The sequence below is a fragment of the Camponotus vicinus genome, unplaced genomic scaffold, assembly GCF_025532165.1.
Source record: "Camponotus vicinus isolate PSW18456_S1 unplaced genomic scaffold, iyCamVici1.0 SCAF_13, whole genome shotgun sequence".
Taxonomy (NCBI): Eukaryota; Metazoa; Arthropoda; class Insecta; order Hymenoptera; family Formicidae; genus Camponotus; species Camponotus vicinus.
This window is the reverse complement of record NW_028141949.1, coordinates 12771446-12798150: the sequence shown is the minus strand read 5'-3', so window position 1 is coordinate 12798150 and position 26705 is coordinate 12771446. Positions and strand designations below refer to the sequence as shown.

The 26705-nt window shown below is 30.0% G+C and overlaps 2 protein-coding genes across 4 annotated transcripts; both read right to left on the bottom strand.

Moving 5' to 3' along the window:
- Window positions 1–2134: 2134 nt before the first annotated feature.
- Window positions 2135–7274, bottom strand: LOC145963862 (LIRP-like). The gene is made up of 3 exons (XM_083086145.1): window positions 7099–7274; window positions 4758–5040; window positions 2135–2456 (listed from the first exon to the last, which is right to left on the bottom strand). Exons 2-3 carry the CDS (start codon window positions 5038–5040, stop codon window positions 2299–2301), a joined length of 441 nt encoding a protein of 146 aa, XP_082942271.1. The 5' UTR covers window positions 7099–7274; the 3' UTR covers window positions 2135–2298.
- An 8925-nt stretch (window positions 7275–16199) lies between these two features.
- Window positions 16200–26469, bottom strand: LOC145964210 (uncharacterized). 3 transcript variants are annotated; one of them, XM_083086686.1, is made up of 7 exons: window positions 25464–26469; window positions 22706–22757; window positions 22183–22455; window positions 21447–21729; window positions 20789–21122; window positions 20234–20600; window positions 16200–19240 (listed from the first exon to the last, which is right to left on the bottom strand). In XM_083086686.1, exons 3-7 carry the CDS (start codon window positions 22441–22443, stop codon window positions 18668–18670), a joined length of 1818 nt encoding a protein of 605 aa, XP_082942812.1. In that variant the 5' UTR covers window positions 22444–22455; window positions 22706–22757; window positions 25464–26469; the 3' UTR covers window positions 16200–18667. The 3 variants fall into 3 exon arrangements, with proteins under 3 accessions (XP_082942812.1, XP_082942814.1, XP_082942813.1); XM_083086688.1 differs by having other exon boundaries at window positions 20363–20600; XM_083086687.1 differs by lacking the exon at window positions 22706–22757.
- Between the last annotated feature and the right edge of the window lie 236 nt (window positions 26470–26705).

The following is a 26705-nucleotide window of genomic DNA, read 5'->3' as shown; positions in this document are numbered from 1 at the left end:
ATGTTTATAGGACATTTTCTGTTTGTTTAGGTCCCTGGAACTTATTCACTAAGTTTGTACAGACCATTCAGGGACACCCTGTATACAAGGAAATAGATATTAAAAAAGAATTTTGTAGCTTGATGATAAATATTTATTACATGAGTTGTACGGAATGTTGTGTGGTAATAGATTTTTAATTTTTATTTTAATTTAATTTATCAAAATAAAATAAGTCTCCTTCTCTTTCTCTTTCTCATAACTTACGTTAATAATCAGAAAACCTTGAAGACAAAACAATATACCAAAATGTACTAATAGTGCCAGCAGCATTAAATTGAACGTTTTGTTAAGGATATCGACGAACCTATAAAGTATAGTATTTGTAAAGTATTAGCCGCTTGATTTTAGTCATATAATAAATTTTTCATATAGTTTTTATGTCTCTGATCAGATCGCGATGTATCCTAGTGCGGATGTATATTATCAAGACTTTAATTTCGTTGTAAATTTTTTTTTTCAGTTCTATGCATCTTTAATAGGATGAATTTTTCGAGCTGCGTAACCTAAAGTAAACATTTATCGCAAGTAGGTAATTAGATCTCATTAAACGATATAATTTAGTCTCTCCTTGGTGCGGTTTGTCATTTATATGTATATTCTTCGATTCTTTCGCTTCGTTAATCCTGCCTACTATTATTCTTCCAATTTTCCAATTTACTCCTTGTATCTCCAATATCCACCTATTATTCAATGATTCTTTAAGAATGTCATTAGTAAATGGATAATTAGTCGATGTATAATTCTATGCTTTGCGTATATGTGTATGCATTTATCTGTATGTGTGTGTGTGTGTGTGTGTGTGTGTGTGTGTGTGTGTATATAAATATATATATATATGACCTACTATAGACTCGTGATTGGTTTCTCTCTTTTTTTCTTTGTTGATTCTTTATTCCGATTTAACTTTCGTAGACTGATCCACAAAATGTAGTCTGACTGCTTTTTTTGACCATAAAAAGTATGATAAATGTCATATATAATTATAAGCTATATAAATATTTAATTTGACTGCAATTTGATGTCTTTTCGAGAAATCGTTAATCTTTCCTTTTACACATTCTCGATTGTATGTATATTATAGCTTATCTATAAATCGTAATCCAGAGCTCTTGATCACTGCACACATTTATAACGGAAGGATTATATTTACAGAAACAAAATGAAATTTGTCATAATACCTGTGTGGTTCAATTTATTTTACTATCAATTTATTAAATTATCAACAATTTAAGTAAAATAATTTTTTTTTATTAAAATGTTGTTTTGCACGTATAATGCTAATACATTGTCCGAAATTTCGAAAACATTAATTATTTTATGATGATAGAAAAGACAGAGTAAACGAAGGAAGAATTATTCAAAAAATATTCGAATTTGTAAAATATTTGAATAAATATCGAGACTTAAAAACCGAAAAAACTTAAATCGGATTAAATAGATTTTATTTTTAAATTATTTTATATTAATCAATATTTATATTAATTATTATTTTATCAATATTTATATTAATTATTATTTTATCAATATTTATATTAATTATTATTTTATAATAATTAATTATTATTTTATAATTATTATTTTAATTAATTATTATTTTATAATATTTTATAATTATTATTTTATAATAATTAATTATTATTTTATAATAATTAATATCTATTAATTATTATTTTATAATAATTTATCTACATAATAGATTATCACATTATTACAGTATATAAAAGCATTCTCACAAAAAAGTCATTTTCAATTTTAGAGAAATATAATAATATTTATTTAAATATTATTATAATTAATATTAAACAATATTATGACGATTAATTTAAAGAACATAAGATTTCTGATGTTTTTATATCTCATTTTTTTAAGATATTTCTTTCATTTTCTTAAGTTTTGCCTTCTCTTCGCTGCCTCTTCATCTTTCGGAAGGAAATCGTGAACAAAAGAATCCCGCACACGATCATACGTCAGGAGAATCAGTTTCTTCGCAAAAAATTACATAAATATATACATAATTATCACGTCATTATAGAATCAGTCTCTAGCATGAGCGATGATGCAACTAGTAAACTTTCCAAACGTGTATTGTACATATGTAATGTATGTGTGTGTGTGTGTGTGTGTGTGTGTGTGTGTGTGTGTGTATGAGTATATGGATATATGCACTTATGTTTGGGATTATTCGATTGCATGGTGATCGAGCGGTAAAGCGGAGTTCGAAGGATTACTGATTTCCGGACAAACGCTTAGGGACAGTTAACCGCAATACAGGGACAGGTCGCTTGTTGTGCACTTATTGAGACAGCATTCCTCGTAGATGCCTCGCGGTTCTCTTCGCCTACCGGCGAACGGTCTACTCAACATCCTCCGTGCTCTTGTTCGGGGCACGAACAGATGATCGTCCATATTCATTTCTGAAAGAAAAGTGCAAACTTTTGTAGCAGTGTGTACAAATAATATAAAAAGATCGTTCTACCACATTCTCTATCTACATGCATTACCATTTAATTGAACAATTTTTACGGGCATTTTATTATTGTTTATTCATTACATTCTGCTTCTTATTTTTTCTCATTTAAAAATCTAAGAAAGTTTTGAGATTTTCTAGAAAGCTCTTTCGTCACATGCCATCTTCAAGATCATATCTTGCGTGTATACGTAATCAAAGTTGATACCCTTAGCGGTAGTCGGTATTCGCTTCTTCCCGGTTCGGAAAATACTCAAGATAGAATATTATTGTTTAAAAATCTCAAAACTTTCTTAGCAATAATAAGTTAAAAAAGATACACATTAATATACACAAATACAATTCATTTAATTTATAAAGATAAATTATTTTTAAATATTTTAAATGAATTATAAACATAATCAGCAAAAAATCAACTTTAATAAAGTTAAACATCTAATTTGATAGCAATGAAAATGTCTTAAATGACAATCGTGCTAGTTTTGATTGGCAAATTTTGTTTTAGAAAAAAGACAGGGTATCTTTATATTTGCGTGTTATTTGCGTCATACAAGGCATATGTATATTATTTGATGTAAATGACTAGAAAGTGCTTTCCATGATTGTCAATAAACGGTATATCTAGATTTCAGTGTCAGATTATTTGACCGATTAAGCCCAGTGATAAATTGATTTATGTATCCGAAAAAGATTCATGCAAATTTCTGATGTAAATTCTTATATTTATTTTCTATGAAAAATTGAATCAGCGAATAGAGATACTCCTATAATGCTTCTATTTTTTATTGGCATATTTAAAAGTGTGACGATTATAGAGAGTGCCTTTATCGACTTAGATGATCCCACTCGGAAATACGTAATACGAGCATTACATGCATTATTCATTAGTGACAAAGTGGTGATTGGTTAATTGCAGGCACAGAGATTGATCATGTGCTTAATCGCCTTTCATATAATATTGTGCTTAAGGAGCTATTAAGAAATTGATGGGTTTAAAGCAAAAATTCTCTCATAATTGGAAGCAACCCATAGTGTCCGTAACGTTCACTTTAAATGTGAAGTTGTATTTAAGTGATCATTTTATAAATTACTGACTGACCTCATTCTTATATTGAGCCATTCAATTAGAAGTCCAGAACAAATTAAACGTTATTTGTACTTTCGAGTCGTTTTATATATTTATGTGATTAATATTATAATTATTAAATATATTTTAAATTGTAAAATTATTTCACACACACACATGTATATATTTTTTCAAACATTCAAATATTTTGCGACATCCAGATTTGTATTTGATAATTTAGACGATAATTTATCTCGATAATTCCACTTTAGTTGCATTATGAAATATTCGTCGTATCATCGCGGGTGATATTAATCGAGAAAGAAGGAATGCGAACATTAATATTAATGATCCAATCGTTGCATTAAAAAAGCAAATTTTATAACTAATAGACTGCTGTCGCACGTGAAAAATCTTCCTGTGCGTGTGAATATTATCTTTCAAACTTTTCCTATTAACTTTCTAAACATTATGATTATTACATATGCGCAAAATCGTTCCATCGAGAATTTCCGCAAATCATATATACAATGGTTAAAATGAGATGGTCAATAATATTATAATCAGGCATTATTAAAGTTCATTTGGTCCGTGCGCGTTCCAGATAGCTTCATTTTTTAAACTTGTTTAGTCGAAGGCTGCGTAATGACACCGATAAATAATCGTTGTCCAAAAAAATGCCTAATTATAAATATTTCATGTTCTTTAAAAAAACAACTATCTCATTTATGTGATTTTTAATAGATTACAGAATAGATTTATCAGTATATCATATTAATAAAAGTATTTAAAAAATTTTTATAAAATATTTTATAAAATATTTATAATCTAAATGGCAATTAAAACAATATTTAACAATTAATTAAAATTTCTTCTATTTTATTGTATAAAACACACACGCATATGCGATTAAATTTTAACAATAAGAGATACATTAAATAATTCATAAATGAATCATGCTGGTTAAACTATCATCTTCAACTATAATTACAAATGTTAAAATCTGATAAAGAAAACATTGCATACATTTAGGAAACAAATATATTATTTAACATTGTTACAGAAATAGAAAGTTTTGCTCATTAATCCATTACCGATATATTATCTATCCTATTTGGTGTTTGGATTCGTGTATATAAGCGAAAAAAAATATCTTCTGTATTGATTAGCTTTTATGCTTACCTTGATCTATATTATTATCTATACTATTATCATAGGAATAGTACACGCCTTTACAGAGCGTATGTAGAGTATTAGAGAGCTTGTCGCCACAATAGTTATCGGACTCTAGTTCTTGCTCTAGTTCTTGCTCTAGTTCTTGCTGCTCAGGGGCCGCTCTGGAGTCGCTCGCGAGCTTCTGGTCAAACTGGGGGTGGCCATTCGTTTCTGCTTTTCTTGATTCCGACAAAAGAAACGCGATGGCGATCATCAGGCTCACAAGCACGTTCAATTGGTTCGTGGACATCTGAAAGTATCCGTTCTCATTTAATTACGCGAACGCATACACGAGGCTGGATTAAAAAACGAAAGGAGGGAATATATTATATATTTATATTTATCAGAGAAATATTTATTATATATTTTATATTTATATCAGAGGGAATAAGCTTTTTCGGAGATAGAAAGATAAATAAAGAATAGAAAAATAATTAGAGAATATAAAACATAATAAGCATGTGTTAATTAAAAGTAGATTGAAATTGTGAACAGCGGTGTCATCATGCAGCCTTCGACCAAATGAATTTAAAAAATGAAGTTATCTAGAACACGCGCGGACCAGACAAATTGTTTATGTTAAAATAAAATCTCATAAATACTGATATATATATTTAATGTTTACTCTTTATATATTCGACATACAGCATAGAGATATTTATATATTTTTCTAACTGTCCTTTTAAGTGACACATTTAGGTGCCACTTAAGCGTAGAAATGGATGCCGCTCATCGTCCAAGAAACCTCAATAACCAATGTTGCTTCTGTTTACGTATCGGGTTTAATTAAATGCGGGTATAATATCGCGGATATAATATCGCGGCATTCCAACGATCGCGTAGGGTGCGTAGGGTCTCTATTTTTAGATATCTCTCACTTAAATATAAATCTCACGATGCAAGAAAGAAAGAGATAGACCGCATATTTTCGTTCACGCGTGTCACGCAATCGTCGCGACGGGAATCGCCTCCGACAAAACAAGAAAAAAGAGAAGCTTCTCTTTTGCTTATCCATGATAGTGACCTTTGTTCACACGTTAGCGCCAGTATTATGTTATCCCGCAATCAAATGGAGATTGATACGTGGAGATCTTGTTATTTTAAGGTATTGCACGTGCAATGTTCATTTCACGTCTATTTCGACAATTTTGAAGGCATTCAATATATTTTATCGAAGGAGTGCGTTTTTGAAAACTACATTTGTGAAAACAGCAAAAACTATCTCGGACAAACAGATAATTATATGCAGATTGTATTTTAAAGAAATAAAAAGGTTTTATACAATGCACGGGCATCTATATAAAAATATAAATAAATACGAGTCTAATAATTCAAAATTATATTCTCATATATTTCGGTTAGGATTAACGATATTTGTGTCGCGACTTTTTAAGGATGTGACTTTCCAATAATGACACCGTGTATTGTTCATAGTTTGTACGAAAATACACATATACATGTGCGCATGTATTTCCGTTAAATTTGAAAATAAAAAGGTTTTTAGTAAAGATATCGAGAAAGATCAATAATTGAGCTTTAAAAATTAAAAGTCTATTAAAATGTCTTTAGAATTAATGAACGAATAATTTTATATATAAATATATTTTATACAAATATACGAAATTTCGAAGCTTGTTTTATAAAAAGCAAAATTTCAATTTCAATAGCTTACAACTAAATAGCGATAACTATCTCAGTGTCTCAACATTTTCATTATATCAATAAATCGACTCTAAATGTGCTTTCGATATAATATCAATTTGTATATTGGTATTCTTTTTAATTTTAACTATATCGTTTTAGGCTTCAATTTATATAAATGCACTTTTATTTTGATGTTTCAAGGTTGATGAAGGAATTTATTCGCGATCGATTCGCAAACACCATATCATTAGACGTGTCAGAGTCATTACCGCAGTAGACACATTGGCTTGCCCCTTTCAACACGCGTAACGCGAATATAGGGCAAACCACTTCTATTTCCGGCGCATTATAGCGATAGAAATTAGCGTTCAACTAAGCTATAACTGAAAGAAATAACGCATGTCATGTGTTGATGTCGAATTATTTCTAACATTATTTATCTTTTCCTCGCGATTAGTAAGGCTGAAAACACGCGTACATTTACAATCCGTAGCATTATTGCGCCGATGGATCAAACTTTAATTATATTCACGATTTATTATAAAACTTTAAATATATATGCTGAAATTAAATTCCAAACTAAATCAACATTCTGTTTTTAAAGTTGATGAGGCAATTTCTAAACGTTATTTGTAATATCTACTTTAAAATTTCTTTTTCATACCTTAAGAGATTATAAAGATTTTGCACTCTGATCCGGAAATCTTTCTTAAATCTCCAGAACGGTAATCCAACTATAATTTTTCATTCTCTGAAAGAAACTGCGTGATTGTCGGTGAGTCGTTCTCGTCGATCTGAAGAAGGTCGTACATCTTTCAAAATATGAACCCGGATGAGGGAAATAATTGTGTTTATGTTTTGCGAACGCGGGCAACGAGACTCGTGGCATCTTACTGCGAAAATGATAAACGCGATCGCACGTCGTCGATACGCCGTGAGAGCAAAACAAATAAAAATATATTGGCCTAATTTATCGGCGAAAATTAGTTCGTACGTGGTACATGATATAACTCATTATTCTTAAATTTATTTTCGTAATCTATTAATGCAGTAATCCATTTACGTAAGGTATTTCTAAGAGACTAGCTAACAATAAGTTTAAAATTAGTTTTTTCGCAAGAGTGAATGAAAAGTGAAATGAAGAGATCGGGAAATGAATTGTTTTTTGGAACACAAATTTAAGATATTATGTTAATGTATTTTTTCTCATGCACTTGTTTCTCTTTGATATTACAATTTTGTCAATGTAGACCGATTAAGAATTTATTAATTTCTTTGAATTCGCATAATTTTGCGCATGAAATAAGATATCAGGCTGTATCGCTGCTTCAAATTCTCTTAAATAAAATGAGATTAAACAACAATTATACGTGTCGATAATAACGTGTGTGCCGTTCATTAGCTTCTCGTCTGGCGCCTTCGATGATCGTAAACAGAGTACCGAACTACATATAGATCCTCCCGACAATCTCAAGAAGAGACGCATTTTACGATAGCGAAAAGTCCCGTAAATTGAAAAGAGAACTCGTTTATCTTGATTGCTTTCCCTCTCCTACCTCAACCCCGGAACTATTCTCTCTTGATCTTTTTTCCTCTCTCTCGTTTACTGTCTCTCGAAAAACTAACGCATTTCTATTCTTGTCTTTGTCTTTTCTCTTAATATTTTCTTACTATTCTCTTTTCTCTTAGTATCTGCGAAGTACTGCCGGCAGACGCCACGAATAATAATGCATAAACACGTGAATATAACACTCGGAAAAATACTAAACTATAGGCACTGATGTCCGATTGAGTGTGAACCGGCCAGGGATGGTCGACTTTTCCGATTAAAGCGCGAATGCATACAAGGGAAATCTTTCCGTATTCTCGCAGTTATACAGGTGTGAAAGAAAATAATTGAAAAATCCCAAATCTCTAAATCGCTTCGATTGCATATGGATTCGCGTTGTTTTGCTATCAAATTGCGCGATTTCTTGATTTTACAAAAATCTAATTAAAAATAAATTACATATCTCATTATGTGGCAACAAATGCAACTTTTAACATATACATATATTCATTATCTTTAATCTTTTTATCGTGTATATAACTCTCTATATAAATTCAAATAATGTATAATATAAACTGATTAATGATTGCGATCATTATTGTTGTTCATTTTGACATTATTTTATATTTATCAAGAATTATATTTTATTTCTTAAATAGAAAAGTTTTTAGAGAGGGAAAATTATGCTAGATCAATGGAGACTCCGTTGCGTGAATCATGAACGATAAAGTTTTTTAATTTAGTTGTTGGAGTTAATTTAGTTGTTCGTCTATAATATATATGATTCTTTGAATGAATATAATTCACACACACACATGTCAAGAAATCTATCCAGCGTGATCGAGCACAATAGCAATTGTCAAGTATCGATTAATATATGTAAATGTTTTAAAAATAAATTTTTGAGAAAGATTATTATTTAATAATCAATTCCATAGTTTGATCTTGACATTAAAAATAAATTGCCTTGAAATCGAAATAGTGTTCCGATGTTGTTAAACGTAATTCGTAATTAATTAAAACACACTCCGTTATACGGAATTCTGTGCTGTAATTTTATGCAGAACATAACAATGAGAGTACGCATTTATGCGTTAAATTGTGCGTGAAGTGCAAGTAACGGAAATAAATGTTTTCGCATATTTCTTATGCGTATCTCAGCAATTGCGAAGAAAGATTAGCCACATGTAATTATTGTGGTTCTACTACTGTGATTATTATTGTTATTATTGTTATTGTTGTCGTTGTCGTCGTTGTCGTCGGTATCATTGTCGTTGTGACACATATCGTTTTTGATTTTCGTTATCTGTTGATGTGCATGATTCAAATATGCACTATTTCTTCGCTGAGAAAGTTTGTTGTTTACACAATCTTTTAAATTGCAAGTCGGTTTTTAATGTTAATATTGAAAATTGAAAATTTACCGTTCGTTCCAGATTTATTTCTTTTTCTCGTATTTTTCTTTTCTCCTTTCCCGATCACTTTCCACTTTTGACATATGGGAACAGAACCACCGATTGCCAACTCCAGCACAAAGATTATAATGGCACAAACGTATCCAAGTCCAAGAATATAAAAACTAAATGTTAGCTGCTTTAGCGAAATTACATTGAAGCCTTTTTTCGTTAAAGCGGTTCTCTCTTCCTCGCGTTCCATTTCCCAGTGAATCTCATTTCGAGCTTTCTTCAGTAAGCCAGCTTGCATCATCCGATGTAAAATATCGTTTACACGATTATAGAGTGGCCAATTCTCGCGGGTGATATACGATGCCATCATCGGACGCAACATTTTTGATCTAATAAGATCTAGATTCTTGATTCTGTAATACAAATCGTAGCAGTCACCGACATATACAGCGGTCGACGAATTTTTGACATGTTCCATGCAATCTTTGTAATTAGTTATCTTGTAGCGTGATTGGAATACAGGATCATATTCGTCAAACATATTCTTGAAGGTGTTCGACCCATATAAAGTGTAACCGGCATCCTGAAAAAAGTACCAATTAAATTAATAATAGGTGCCACTTATATCTCAAAATATCATTAAATTCATACTATTTTATTATAAAAAATTTGTGATTAAAGTTGAAATATAACAGTTGCTTTACTTTAAAATAAATACTGTAATTTATGTATGATGTAAAGATGTTCCTAAATGATAAGAGGATGTATTTGTGAAGTTTATAAAAATTTTTGTATTTTGTAAAGTTTATAAGAAAATTTTATTTGCTCCATAATATGCACTGTATCTGATTTAGCTAGATATATTATTTTATAAACAATTAAAGATACGGAATATTACAAGTTCATATAAAAATTGCTCGAAGGTAATGTTATATGATCATATTACTGAATATTTTTTTAAAGGTCTTAATAATAATAAAGATTTAAAAATTAATTTAATTTTGTTTAGCATTATATTTCTTGCTCTTAATGTGATACCGTTTATTAAAACAATAACTTAATAAAAAGTTATTTTAAGTCATGGAAGCCTGTAAAAATTAAACGTTTTTCTCATTAAATTTTAATAAGTATCTTTTATATTTACCAATATGTTTAATTTAATATAATAACTATAATTTTGTAATATTTATGTTTTGCTTTTAAAAGGGTTTTATTAATTTACAATCTTTCATAATTCTAAATAATTTTTAATAAGTAGATTTCTGAATTCACTTCAACAATTAATATCATATCAAAGATGGAAAATATATCATTTAAAGAATAAAATTGTCTTTAAAATCTCTTCTATTACCATTATCACTTTCAAAAAACTAATTAGTCTATGTATCTTCAGGTTCTAAATAAAATAACTTAGGAAAAGTGTTTTCGTATCTTTAATTGCTTATAAAATAATTTGGCATATTTATTTAAATAAGATTGATGACATACATAACTATACATAAAAAATTTATTATTAATTTAGCGAGAATTGAGATATAAATCTAAGGAGGAAAAACAAAAAAATGAAATTTTCCATTACCTTGAGACTTTGTATACTGTCGATGTCGCGATAATAGATCGGCATAGTGAGCAAAGATGACAAATGACTTTGGAATAGAGCATTTATATTAAGGAACAAAATCAATACCATACATATGAAGATTCTTACGGAATCCAATTTGGGTAAATATAAAAATCCTACGCCGACCACGAGTCTTATCACCTCTAGTCCAGCCTTTATATATCCCACGATTTTCACAAAAAGTATGTAAGTTAGCAAACATATCCCGATTATTCCTACGATTACTTCCGGTGACAGAAATCTTATTATCTTGATAAATTCGGAGATCTGTTTCTTTGGTTGCGCTATTACGCAAACGCTTGATCTCACATGAGGATATAGGTATCTGAAAATAAATAAAATATTATACTTTTTTATCTCGTCTATGATATAAATATATTTAATGTATAAAGTTTATAATTTAGTTAGATTTTTAAGAAATTCTTGAAGTAGGATACTCTTGAGGATTCCTTTTAAAATATTAATATAAATTATTTTTATAATTATTTCCTTAGAAACGACTGAGATACATACTTGATTTTCCACGATTCGAATATATATTTTGTATTCATGGTAATGTCTATTCTGCTGTCGCTCGCAGAGGCCACTAAACCATTATATGTACCATTCGGTCCTATATGGCCCAACGAATAAGCGTCCCTATAAGCGATAGTGATCTCGCGACTTGCATTCAGTTTATTTAAAAGCATTTTAATGATATCACTGCTTTCACCACGTAATCTTTCTTGTTTCGGTAAACTCAAATTGATTTTAACAAACGGTTCTATATCAATAACATTTAATCGAATTGGATATCTGTTCAGAGTGATCGTTTTATCAAAATCCAGAGCTATGCATATATCGCTATCTAAAAATATAAAAATGATAGCTGTTTAAACTTTTTGATAAATTTTTCTAAGGATCACGCAAAATTAGTAATATGTTTTATTAATAATGAATTATATAATAATTAGGGAAAAAAGTATATTTCTTGTTAATTTATATAAATAGTATTTATCTAAAATAATATAACAAATCATAGACAAATTAATTTCACGTTATATTAAAATATTTTATTATTGAAAATTAATTTGCGTGCTAATATGTATGTCTCTTTAGATGAAAACAAAGAAAAAAGCGAGAGAGAAAGAAAGAAATACCATTTATGAGTTTTCTCTTTAATATTATCCAAGGATGACCCGCTCGTCCTTTGACATATCCTACTTCGTACCAGTAGTCTGGCGTACTGTTCGAATACGGATTAAACGTATAAAGAACAATTCCATCGTCTGGATCGATACATATGAATATAACCGAGAGCAAGTCATATTTCCAAGCTGTCCAGAGATATGAGCGAGCATTTATACAACCCCGAGTCTCGGTCTGCTTATCGACTAGGATGTAAAATCCTTCTGGATTTGCCCATGGCGAGTCTTTTGCTTTCTATGTGGAGAAAAGGAGTATATAATAATATAATTATCATTTTCATTTACTAAAACATTGAGTTATATTATTTAATTAATCAATTATAATATTGATATCTTTCATATACTTATAATTTAATTGTTTATAGTAAACGCGATACGGGTTTTGAAATCTCTGCGGCTCAAAAAATGATAAACAGAGATTTATGTAAATATGATTATACTTAGAAGACTTTGTTTTTGAATTGCGATGATTAAAACTAAAAAGTTCTTCTCAGATTAATTATTATGACTATATATTATATGACTAAATAGATTCGTAAAATATATGTATGTATCTATGTATGTATATGTATACATATATGTGTATATATATGTGTATACATACAAGTTATTATTTTCAATTAAATTGTCAAAATATATTAATAATTAATTGCCTAGTTTAAAATATAAAGATTCGAAGAGAAGGAGAAACAAAATAAATTTTTATCATTGAGAAAAGTAAGCTGTCAGAACTGATACAAAAGAAATATAAATGTGAGTAAAAGTAACATAATTTAGGCTATTGAAACCAAAAATAATTAAGTGCACACCTATTTGAATATCAAATTTGTTTCTCTAGAAAACAAATCCTCATATAATAAAATTTTATTATATTTGATACATATATATTTTCGACTTATTTCTTTTATATAGATTCACCTCCTTTTTGTTTGTACCATCAGTTTTGAGGCATTCAATATTATTATACATGTTTTTTCATAAAATTATATATTTATTAAGTTGGTTTATTATTATTTACCTGTAACAGAGCTCGCAAGAGGGGTTGAGAAGATGTCACTAACACGAAACGATGCGCTCGAAGAAAATGATTGAAATTGTAATTCTTGTACATTAAATAGGAATATCTTGACAGGGTAAATTTGCGGAGGGTATCAAATCGAGGATTTGTTTCATCTATTAATGCTACGGGTATCATATTGATATGTGATTGTACAAGAAATTCATTATAATCTCCGCCCAGCAGTAAAGTCAAATGAGATTCCATTGGCAAACATTTCATTAAAGCAAATACCTATAAAATTAATATAAAATTACAATAATGGAGAGAAAATGTTTCGAGATAATTTTATTATGTACTTACAAATAAAAAAGGAATAATTTTTTTCGACAAGTTTATAATGATATTGTTATATGTGATAATTTGTTATAATAATATATAATAATAAACGTGTATGACGCGGATTGGGTCGTTTTTATAACAAGTAAAAATATTTCAGTTTTTATCTCGTACATATTCTTTGAAAATTAACTTACCGATGCGACCAAAACTGTATAGGATGGCTGTTCGTCTGACGATGTAATTTTATTATTAATAGCGAAAGGAAATACGCCTACAATTAATAACGAGAAGAAAACACATAGAGACACGTTCGACATACTTTCGATAATTTTACTATATAATAATAGAATATTAAACTCTCTTAAGAATAAATTCTTTTTACGGAGGGAAAATCTGCTAACTTTGCTCTTCTGATGGAAAAGAATCGAATGTCAGACATGTCTATAATATCGTGCTTTTATAACTATTATATAATTGATCGATTGTATTCAGATAAGCGCACGTATGTATATGTGCCATATTTTAATTTTTATAATACTATGTTTTATACTTTCATTCATTTGGGTTAAAAGGTAACATATGTAACATATGTTATAAGCTATAATTATAAAAGAATCATGACATCGGAATAAATGTATCTATAGTAATATCTTTCTTCGACCTATGTGACGTGATATTTATTATATAATAAATAAATATGTCGCTATAATAAGCGGGTTCACCATCAACAATAACGCCAGCATGATTGATCAGATTGAAAGGTATTTGACTTCGCTCGTTCTACGTTGTATAATCCTAAACGTTGCAATAACATAATTTACATATTTTTTTTTATGAATTACTTTCTGCTTATACATATTATTAATTTCATATATATTTAAAAAAAGATTTTCACTATTGAATGAAAGTTGTGTAGCTTGATTTGGATTTTAATAAAATAATTATACATGTTTTGTAATAATAATAATATTACCAGAAGCAATAATAAAATATCTTTATTCATTTTTACTGACGTTATTAAATAATTTTTATCCTTATAAATAATAATAATTTTGAAAGATATGTATATATATAATATATATATATTTTACAATTGTGTGTGTGTGTGTGTATATATGTACATAATATTTTTTATAATATCTTATTTTTGTAAATAATTGAGTAATTTCTCGCATTTTACTAAAAAGTAAAATTTTTCTCATTAGTCTTTTTCTCATTAATTTAGAAATATAAATATTTAAGATATATTTCCATGTGATCATGAGTTAATTCTCTTTTGGTATATTAATGCCGATGTTTTATTACTTTCACAGTAATAGGACCACAGTAATTATACGATAATCTGACGATAAATGCGATTCGCATTTTCGTTTGTTTTTGATGAAGGGAGGTAATATAACACATATTTTAGTAGAAATATAATTACACATAATTACATATGTATGTTACGCCCAACTAAATTATAGACATACGAAAGTTAATATCTTGCTATATTGCTAAATGACAAATGATAATTGTGCAAGATATTGTCATGTCCAAGCCCGAGGAGGGATGGGCCGAGGAAAGAGCGTAACGATCACTTCCCGAGAGCATGTGCGGAAGCTTCGGGTCAAGAGAACTGGCAGGGAGACCGAAAACGCAAAAGAATGCAAAAATTCATTAAAATTACCGAGTAAATGTATTATTAATCAGAAAAGAATAGTTAACGTAATTTATAACAACAAAATCAATTAATATATAATAATTAGATTAATACATGATTCTGTAATAATTAAATATGAGTGTGTATGTGTGTGTGTTTTTTGTACATGAGTATGGATATCTAATTAGATAAAAAATTATATATCTCCCACAGGACACCTATCAGAAGGGATGAAATTTAATGAAAAAGAAAATTGATAAAAAATAATTCAACTGCTGCTTGGTTGTTTTCGGAAAGGCGATTGCTTTGGAAGGCTGGCAATGGCTCTGATGCCTGTCGTGCGGATTGGCGGCGATGCGTTATGGTTTTTATTATAGATTAAATTTCATTCAGTTTTGAATTAACTTAACACGGCACATGAACAAGAGACGCGGATAATGTATCGAAATAATTGTCAAACAAATGCGAATTGCGTGACTGTGAATGAATGAATATACATAAATACGTGAATAACTTAAACACGTATATATATTCTCTTGTTTTCGTCGAAAGTTCGCGTTTATACTCCATTTTTGCTTCATATTTTATATAACCAATGTGTATGCTTCTAAATCGATTGAAAATCCGTTCCGCATTTCCTCGTGGTGAGAATTTGTTCCTTAGAAAGCTCTGTTCCAATAAGAGTGAAGGACACGATGTGCCATTCACTGAGAATTGTCTAGTGGATTGTCCTACGACCACATGGTATACGTGCTGAGATTTATATACGTACAGATATATGCATACATACACAAAGCATAGGCTTACACACATTGACTAATTATCCGTTTACTGATGAAATTCTCAACGAATCATTTAATGATAGGTAGACATGGAGACAGAGAAGGATAAATGGAGAATTGAGAAGAATAATAGTAAGCAGGATTAAGGAAGCAAAAGAGTCGAAGAATATACATGTGAATGAACATATCGCACCAAGGAGAAATCAAATTATATCGTTTAATGAGATACAATTACCTATAAGTTTTTTCTTCTATTTATTTTAATTATTAATTATTGTATTCATACATTAGCATAGAGGAGCTGACATAAATTGATACATGTACACGTGTAATTTCCGAAATATACATAAATAACGATTGTGTCCAACCGAGTTACCATAAATCACCGCAAATTTGTATAAAACAGGGAATAATTAAATCGCAGAGCTTTTAATTGTTAGAGGAATTTAAACATTGTTCCTGTTACGAACGAAACAATAGTGAACAGCTTGCTGAAGAAAAAGAGACGATTGAAGAGATTGACTTATATTAATCATCTCGACCGAAATATTTCTACTTTCTCTCCGTTTTACGCATAAAAATCGATTAGCAGTTTAAAAATAAAAATTATATTGTCGCTTTTGACGGAAATACAAGGATCACGTAAAAATAATGTGTCAAAATTCAATGACGCGATTAAGGAAAGACTATTTTTACAGAACTGTGTATTATACGACTACCAGAAATGTATCAATACTTGATTGTCGAAATTACAGTATAATGCAATTATACTGTATTGATTGATTTGACGCTGCATGCTCGAACTTCACTCGCGTGCACAATTTTAGACTCTATGTGATTATGTTAATCGCGTGATTATACGAATACAAATATGAAAGTCGATCGATCAACATTTTCGGCTGTGCACATTATTTGTCGTAAAAATACAACTTCCTCGTTAATTACTGATTGTTTATATATTTCGTCGTTGATATTTTTATGACTCATAACGGAAGGAAGAAAGTACAAAATTTATATAGTGGCCATACGAAGTGACTTGTAATATCCTTTAATAAATGTATGTCGTAAATATTTCAATCGCCTTATCTTATACGTCAAGTGATTAATATAAAGATGAAATTCGTTAATAGTACACTATCATTTTTTATTATTCTCGTTGCCAAAAAAAAATTCCGTGCAAATTGAGATCATAAATTGATTTAAATAAATTGGTCATCTAGATGATAGTCCTTTGTCGGCGTGCTCTTTTTTTATTTTTTGTCGCGTGTGATCTCGCTTCTTTCATTTTCACTCAATTGCAATGCTAGCTGAGGAAGCTTCCTGACTTCGTTTCGGTTTTTATGACCATCTGATTAGCAGCGTTGCGCTTAGATAACTTAAAATAATTTAGATACACATTAGATAAATCATATACTCATGTATCACAGATAAGATAAAGATAATTTGGTTTGAGTGTATCTAGATAAAAGGTGAATTAGTTAAATATTTTATCTAGATACTTTTAAGATAATATTTAAAACAAAATTTAGGATTTATAAAAATAATACACTCGAGACAAAAAATTACAAAAAATATGCACGTATTCATTTGACAACAATAACGAGCATAGGTCGTGTCTACAATGTCAATGTCAATCGACCAATGTGATTATGGCTGCATTCCACTTAACGATCGTAACGCTCGCAGAATTATCTTATCCTTGTTGTTCGCTAAAAGTTAAACAAAGACACATTATGTTTACGAGTGCCGCGATCATTAAATGGAACGCTTTTAAATATTACACTATAGGTTGCGGGCTCGGTTACGGTTGAAATTGACCGATCAGAGTAGCCGGCCGGTAAATAGCTATGGTTTGAAAAAAATGTACTCAGTGCACACTGATTACATTATCTTAGATGTTTTAATAAAAGATACCACTTTTCTTATATCTCGGAAGAGAGAGAGAGATACAGATAAAGATACAACAAACTTAAATTATATAGATAAAAGATAAAATAAACAATAATTGCATCTAGATAAAAATCTAGATAATTTTATCCAGATAACAAAAAACACTGCTGATTAGATTCTTACGCGCGCATTACTTTTCAAAAGCGCATATTGCCTTGATAGATTGGCAATTTTCGATTTATGTCCGTAAGCGAGAAGACAAATCAAATTAAAACATAAGATAACAACGACAAGGAAGATAAATCGCGTAGGAGAAAGACCCACGACAATATACATGTATACATACAGTATACTCGTACATACATATATATCCTCGTTCCCACTCTCTCCTGAATCTGTTGGTAAGAGATTACTGTAAAATAGATAAAAAAGCCCCATTTCACAAAATATTTCGCAGATATATATATATATATATATATATATATATATATATATATATATATATAATCCAATAGAAATATCAATATCAAATCGAAAAGTAAAATATAATAAGTAGCAAATATCAATTGTTTCTCCCTCTTCTTTTTTAATATAACAAGTCCAATTATTCTGTGAATTCAATATAAATATTCTGCTAATTCTCTTGAACTGCGAGAAATTCAGGATTAAACTCAAGAGTATACAAGTTATTGCTTTGACACATATTGTCTTTGATTTTCGTTTTTTGTTGATGTGCATGATTTAGATATGCATTGTTTCTTCACTGAGAATATTTATCGTTTATACAATCTTTTAAATTGCAAGTCGGATTTTAATGCTAATATCGAAAGTTCACTATTCGTTCCAGATTCATTTTTCTTTCTCGTATTTTTCTTTTCTTTCCCATCACATTCCTGTTTTGACGTACGGGAACAGAACCACCGATTGCCAACTCCAGCACAAAGATTATGATGGCACAAACGTATCCAAGTCCAAGAATATAAAAACTAAATGTTAGCTGCTTTAGCGAAATTACATTGAAGCCTTTTCTCGTTAAAGCGATTCTCTCTTCCTCGCGTTCCATTTCCCAGTGAATCTCATTTCGAGCTTTCTTAAGCAAGCCAGCCTGCATTATCCGATGTAAAATATCATTTACACGATTATAGAGTGGCCAATTCTCGCGGGTGATATACGATGCCAACATCGGACGCAACATTTTTGATTTAATAAGATCTCGATTTTTGATGCTATAGTACAAAACGTAGCAGTCTCCCACACATACAGCGGTCGACGAATTTTGGACATATTTCATGCAATCTATGTAGTTAGTCACCTTGTAGCGCGATTGGAAGTCATATCCGTGAATGACATTCTTAAACATCTTCACTCCATATAAAGTGTAACCGGCATCCTAAAAAAAGTAATTAAATTAACAGGTATCACTTATATTTCACTTACATTTAAAATATCATTAAATTCATATCATTTTATTATAAAAAATTTATGAAAAATTTAAATATAGCAGTTGCTTTACTTTAAAATAAATATTGTAATTTATGTATGATGTAAAGATGTCCCTAAATGATAAAAGGATGTATTTGTGAAGTTTATAAAAATTTTTGTATTTTGTAAAGTTTATAAGAAAATTTTATTTGCTCCATAATATGCACTGTATCTGATTTAGCTAGATATATTATTTTATAAACAATTAAAGATACGGAATATTTTAAGTTCATATAAAAATTGCTCGAAGGTAATGGTATATGATCATATTACTGAATATTTTTTGTAAAGGTCTTAATAATAATAGAGATTTAAAAATTAATTTAATTTTTTTGAGCATTACATTTTTTGCTCTTAATGTGATATCGCTTTTTAAAACAATTAATAAAAAGTTATTTAAAATCATGGAAGCTTGTAAATTAAACGTTTTTCTCATTAAATTTCAATAAGTATCTTTTATATTTACCAGTATGTTTAATTTAATATAATAATTATAATTTAGTAGTATTTATGTTTTGCTTTTAAAAGAGTTTTATTAATTTACAATCTTTCATAATTCTAAATAATTTTTAATAAGTAGATTTCTGAATTCACTTCAACAATTAATATCATATCAAAAATGGAAAATATATCATTTAAAGAATAAAATTGTCTTTAAAATCTCTTCTATTACCATTATCACTTACAAAAAACTAATTAGTCTATGTATCTTCAGGTTCTAAATAAAATAACTTAGGAAAAGTGTTTTCGTATCTTTAATTGCTTATAAAATAATTTGGCATATTTATTTAAATAAGATTGATGACATACATAACTATACATAAAAAATTTATTACTAATTTAGCGAAAATTGAGATATAAATCTAAGGAGGAAAAACAAAAAAATGAAATTTTCCATTACCTTGAGACTTTGTATACTGTCGATGTCGCGATAATAGATCGGCATAGTGAGCAAAGATGACAAGTGACTTTGGAATAGAGCATTTATATTAAGGAACAAAATCAATACCATACATATGAAGATTCTTACGGAATCCAATTTGGGTAAATATAAAAATCCTACGCCGACCACGAGTCTTATCACCTCTAGTCCAGCCTTTATATATCCCACGATTTTCACAAAAACTATGTAAGTTAGCAAACATATCCCGATTATTCCTACCATTACTTCCGGTGACAGAAATCTTATTATCTTGATAAATTCGGAGATCTGTTTCTTTGGTTGCGCTATTACGCAAACGCTTGATCTCACATGAGGATATAGGTATCTGAAAATAAATAAAATATTATACTTTTTTATCTCGTCTATGATATAAATATATTTAATGTATAAAGTTTATAATTTAGTTAGATTTTTAAGAAATTCTTGAAGTAGGATACTCTTGAGGATTCCTTTTAAAATATTAATATAAATTATTTTTATAATTATTTCCTTAGAAACGACTGAGATACATACTTGATTTTCCATGATTCGAATATATATTTTGTATTCATGGTAATGTCTATTCTGCTGTCGCTCGCAGAGGCCACTAAACCATTATAAGTACCATTCGGTCCTATATGGCCCAACGAATAAGCGTCCCCATAAGCGATAGTGATCTCGCGACTTGCATTCAGTTTATTTAAAAGCATTTTAATGATATCACTGCTTTCACCACGTAATCTTTCTTGTTTCGGTAAACTCAAATTGATTTTGACAAATGGTTCCAATTCTATGGCATTTAATCGAATTGGATATCTGTTCAGAGTGATCGTTTTATCAAAATCCAGAGCTATGCATATATCGCTATCTAAAAATATAAAAGTGATAGCTGTTTAAACTTTTTGATACATTTTTCTAAGGATCATGCAAGATTAGTAATATGTTTTATTAATAATGCATCATATATATATAATTAGGTAAAGAAAGTATATTTCTTGTTAAATTATATAAAAAGTATATTTATCTAAAATAATAAATAACAAACATAATAGACAAATTAAGTTTTACCTTATATTAAGGTATTTTAATATTGAAAATTAATTTGCGTGATAATACTCTGATAATCACTAATATGTGTGATATCTCGTTAGATGGAAACAAAGAAGAGAGCCCGATAGAATGAAAGAAATACCATTTATGAATTTTCTCTTCAATATTATCCAAGGATGACCCGCTCGCCCTTTGACATGTCCTACTTCGTACCAGTGGTCTGGCTTACTGTTCGAATACGGATTAAACGTGTAAAGAACAATTCCATAGTTTGGATCGATGCATATGAATATGACCGAGAGCAAATCATATTCCCAAGCTGTCCAGAGATATGAGCGAGCATTTATGCAACCCCGAGTCACGGTTTGCTTATCGACTAGGATATAAAATCCTTCTGGATTTGCCCATGGCGAGTCTTTTGCTTTCTATGTGGAGAATAAGAGTATGTAATAATAAAATTATTGTTTTTATTGACTAAAAAAATTGAGTTCTAAACAAAGATTTATGTAATTATGATTAAATTTAAAAGTTTTTTTTGCGACGATTAAAAATAAAAAAATAGTTCTTCACAGATTAATTATTACGACTATAAATAAATTCGTAGATATATATACTCATATATACTCATATATCAATGTATGAGACACAGCAAAGATAATTAAGTACATGCATATTTGAATTAAATTTGCTTTTTTGAAAAACAAATCTTCATAAAATAAAATTTTACTATATAATATTTCATATAGTAATATTTTTAACTTATTTTTTCATATAGAACTATCTGCTTCTTGTTTGTATCATCAATTTTAGGTATCTGATATTGTATATGTGTTTTTCATAAAATTATATATTTCTTAAGTTGTTTTATTATTATTTACCTGTAACAGAGCTCGCAAGAGAGGTTGAGAAGATGTCACTAGCACGAAACGATGCGCCCGAGGAAGATGGATAAAATTGTGATTCTCGAACATTTGGTAAGAATACCTTGTCAGAGTAAATTTCTGGAGGACATCAAATCGAGGATTCGTTTGATCTATCAATACTACAGGTATCATATTGATATGTGATTGTACAAGAAATTCATTGTAATCTCCGCCCAGCAGTAAAGTCAAATAAGATTCCGTTGGTAGACATCTCATTAAAGTAAATACCTATGAATTAATATAAAATTACAATAATAGAGAGAGAATGTTTTGAAATAATTTTATCTCATTTACTTCCAAATAAAAAACAAATAATATTTTTTAACAAGTTTATAATGATGTTTATATGATAATATGTTATAATAATATACAATAATAAACGTGTATGATGTGGGTAGAGTTAAATTTTAACAAATTCAATATAATTATAATAAATTTAACTTTTTATCTCAAATATATTCTCGGAAAATTAACTTACCGATGCGATTAAATCTGTACAAGAAGGCTGTTCGTCTGATGATTTAGGTTTTCTATTAATAGCGAAAGGAAATATGCCTACAGTTAATAACGAAAAAAGAACACAAGGAGACACGTTTGACATTCTTTCCAGAAATTTACTACATAATAATACAATATTAAACTTTTTAAAATAAAATCTTTTTTACGGAAAGGAAGGCTGCTAATATTGCTGTTCCAATGAACAATAAACGAATGTTAAGCGTATTGCACGAACGTACTTTTATATTATTTACCTAATTGATCGATTGCATTCAGATAAGCGCGAGTGTGTGTGTGTGTGTGTGTGTGTGTGTATGGCATATTTTAATTTTATAATGCGATTTTTATATAATTGGCCGTAAATAAATTATGAAGTCAATTTAGAAATGAACAACACAAGCTCATTTCTTTTCATTTCGTCCATTATGAACGTCCCATTGGAGCTTGTTATTAGGGCTATTGGAAAACGGTGGCATCTCATTAGTAAGAATACTGACTTTTTTACTCCGAATTTATCACCGGTATACGCTTAGTGCTACATTCTAGTTTTTTAAATTCATTGACAAAATAGACCGACAGTCTTTCGATGGGCTTTCTTTTCTCTCCTATCATGGCAGCTTTGCTATTTCAAGACCTTGAAGAGGAAGCCATTTCTAGATTGCCTATTCCACTCTCTTTTTACTTTGAATACGTTGATGATACTTGCTGCCTTTTTTTCTTTTCATTTATTATATATTGGACATATATTTAATTCCTTCCATCACAGACTTCAACTTACGATCAAAATAGGAAGATATAATGTTATAAATTTTTTAGATGTAATCATTATGATTAAAGAAGATTTTATTAAATTTGACTGGTATATACTCAACCGACTTTCTTGAACTTTTAAATTTTCATTCACAACACTTCATATACCATAAAAAGGTATTATTTTTGGCTTAGTAGACAGAGTATTTAAACTATTACATCCAAGATATCTCCAAAAGAATCTTAATAATATTATTAATCTCTTCCTTGAGAATAATTATCCTTTAGAATTAATTTTTCAACATCCGCTTAAATTTTCGCTTAAAATTTCTTTTTGATTTGAATGTGTTCAATCCTACTAGCATCCTCCTGTCACGCTGATCTTCTTTTTTCACAGTCCTTATGTAAGAAATTCAACAGAAAAATTCTCTCCATTGGCAAGAATATTAGAAAATATTTACATAAAAAAAGAAATAGCTTTTTTCGAAAAGTTTAAAATAATATTGTCATAGGATAATTTGTTATAATAATATGCAATAATAAACGTGTGTGATGCGGACAGACTCTTGTTTTTATAATAAATAAAAAAATTTCAATTTGTCAAACATTATATTCTCAAAAAATTAACTTAACGGTGCGACCAAATCTGTATAGGATGGCTGTTCGTCTGACGATGTAACTTTATTATTAATAGCAAGAGAAAATATGCCTACAATTAATAACGAGAAGAGAACACAGAGAGCCACGTTCGACATACTTTCGAAAATTTTACTGCGTAATAATATTAAACTCTATAAAGTTTAATAAAATCTATTTTACGGAGAGAAGGTCTGCTAACATTGCTGTTCCGACGAGAAATGATCGAATGTCTGGCGTGACTTAGGATCGTACTTTTATAATATTTTTATAATTCATCGACTGTATGTATTTAGATAAGCGGATATGTGTGTTTATGTGCCATATATTAATTTTTATAGTACTGTGTTTTATACTTTCTTTTATTTAGGTAAAAAGATAACATATTACAAGTTATAATTATAAAAGAATATTATGACATCGGAAGAAATGTATCTATAGTAATATCCCTCTTCGACGTATGTGATATGAGTAAGAGATTACTATAAAATAGATAAAAAAGCCCTGTTTCACAAAATATCTCGCAAATATATATGTATATGTAGGATAAAGTTACGAGATCAATTGTGGGTGTTAATCAGCGGTTATATTTAACAAAAATATACATATAGTAAAAGTAAGAATAATGAGAACGTTGCGATTAAAATAATATCAAACACGATATAAATCGCATAAATTTAGTTAAATATATAATTATAAAACTTGTATTATATCAGACTAATTAAAAATTACCCGATTTACGCCGTGTTTGATATCATTTTAATCGCAAAAATCTTATTAATTCATTAAAATTATTTTCCAACCGATGAAATTAAAAATAAAAGTTTCAATTTTTATTTTATAAGATGTTTACATTTTCATGAAATCGGAATGGATAGAGGAAGCGAAGAAACCGATTGTAAGAGACTTCGGAACTCTTTGATGATAGGTCATCTCGCTCGCTCTTTACTCATGGTCTTGCTTTCTCCGTCACACTTGACAATCGTGATAGACAGCTCGAAAAGATAAGCGGACCCAAGAATCGAGAGCGAGCGAGACAGTAATAGATGCGAGCGAGACAATAATAGGAGCGAGCGAGACAGTACTAGATGCGAGCGAGAGGAAAATAATAGTGTGAAAGAAAGATCCGATTCTCGAGTTCGAGTCCTCGTTGCTCGTGCTATTTCTATCTCATTCGCTCTTATTGTTATTTTGCTCGTTTTTATTACCTTCTCGCTTCTTCACGTAACTCTCGCATTACTTTTGTACATACATACGTCCATATATACACACACCCACACTCACACCCACACACATCCACACGCACGCGCGCACACACACACACATATATATTGTGTATATGTATAACTTACACAGAATATTTTCTACAGAACACGCGTTGTAACGCTGTTTTTCCGCAGTTTGTTACGCGTACAATTGTTACGTCGCTGTGTGACAGCGAGTATCTATGACGCGAAATTCGAGAAAGAAAACGCAAGAGTGTAATGCTTTAGTGTGCGCGTACATGTATACTGACATATATTATTACACGCAAGATGAAAGAGAAGGATGGTACAAGATTGTCTCTCTTTGTCACACAAACTGATTATAGCGCCGTCTGTCGCGATATCGAGCAACTAATCTACAGGTCTGTTTTACTCTCGTGCCTCGATTTCACACACACACATATGCACGAAAGTCTTATAGACCGAAACCTTTTTTATTAGACTTCTAAACTCATTTCTGATAGCTCACTTATATTCCTTCATGCCATCTTTTCCAGGAAGTAATCTTATTTTGCACATACAAACTGCAAAACTTTTATATTAGCAAATATTGTTCCGACTCGACGCTAGAAGCCGATAAAAAAACTGTAATTTTGCAATTTTCTTGATTTTTTTATATAAAACCGGGAAGTTCCGGGATTATTTTTATATGTACTTTAATCGTGCAGAAGCATTTATTATTCTATGCAACTAATAAAAAGTTTTCGATCTATTTATTTTATCGATAAGAAAGGAAGGTCCGGCATCCTCTTAATTGGCGATGTTTAGTAATCAAGCTCATTTTTCAAATCGTAAACCGACATAACGGTTTGCGATGTGATTGCTGGCGCGCGCGGGCTGCCTTTGTTGTATACATTTCTGAATTCGAGATTCGGCGATTCGAGGAAATAACAAAACACGATTGCCCGCTGACTTTCGAGAAGATTCTCTGTTTTCACCGTTTTAGTTCAAAAAGTGATATCTCACTGTCGGGAATCTTCTCGAAGGTTGAGGGTATATAATCTCGCGCCCTGAACGTTACCGAACACTTCTCGTTCTTTCGCAGAGTTAATACGCACAGTGTATAATATCGATTTTCGCGCCGCGCGCTTTACAGATCCTTGCATCGTTATAGGAGCCAAGGCTGCCAGATTGCATACGCTGCGTCCAGCGACGGCACAATTTGTATCCCCACCACTTTCGGACACAAAGGCATAAGCTCTCAACGAGCGCTTATACCTTTGTGTCCGAAAGTGGTGGGGATACAAATCGTGCCGCCGCTGGACGCAGCGTATGCAATCTGGCAGCATCGATAGGAGCGGTTGCACTTCTTGCAACTTTTCCTTGCGC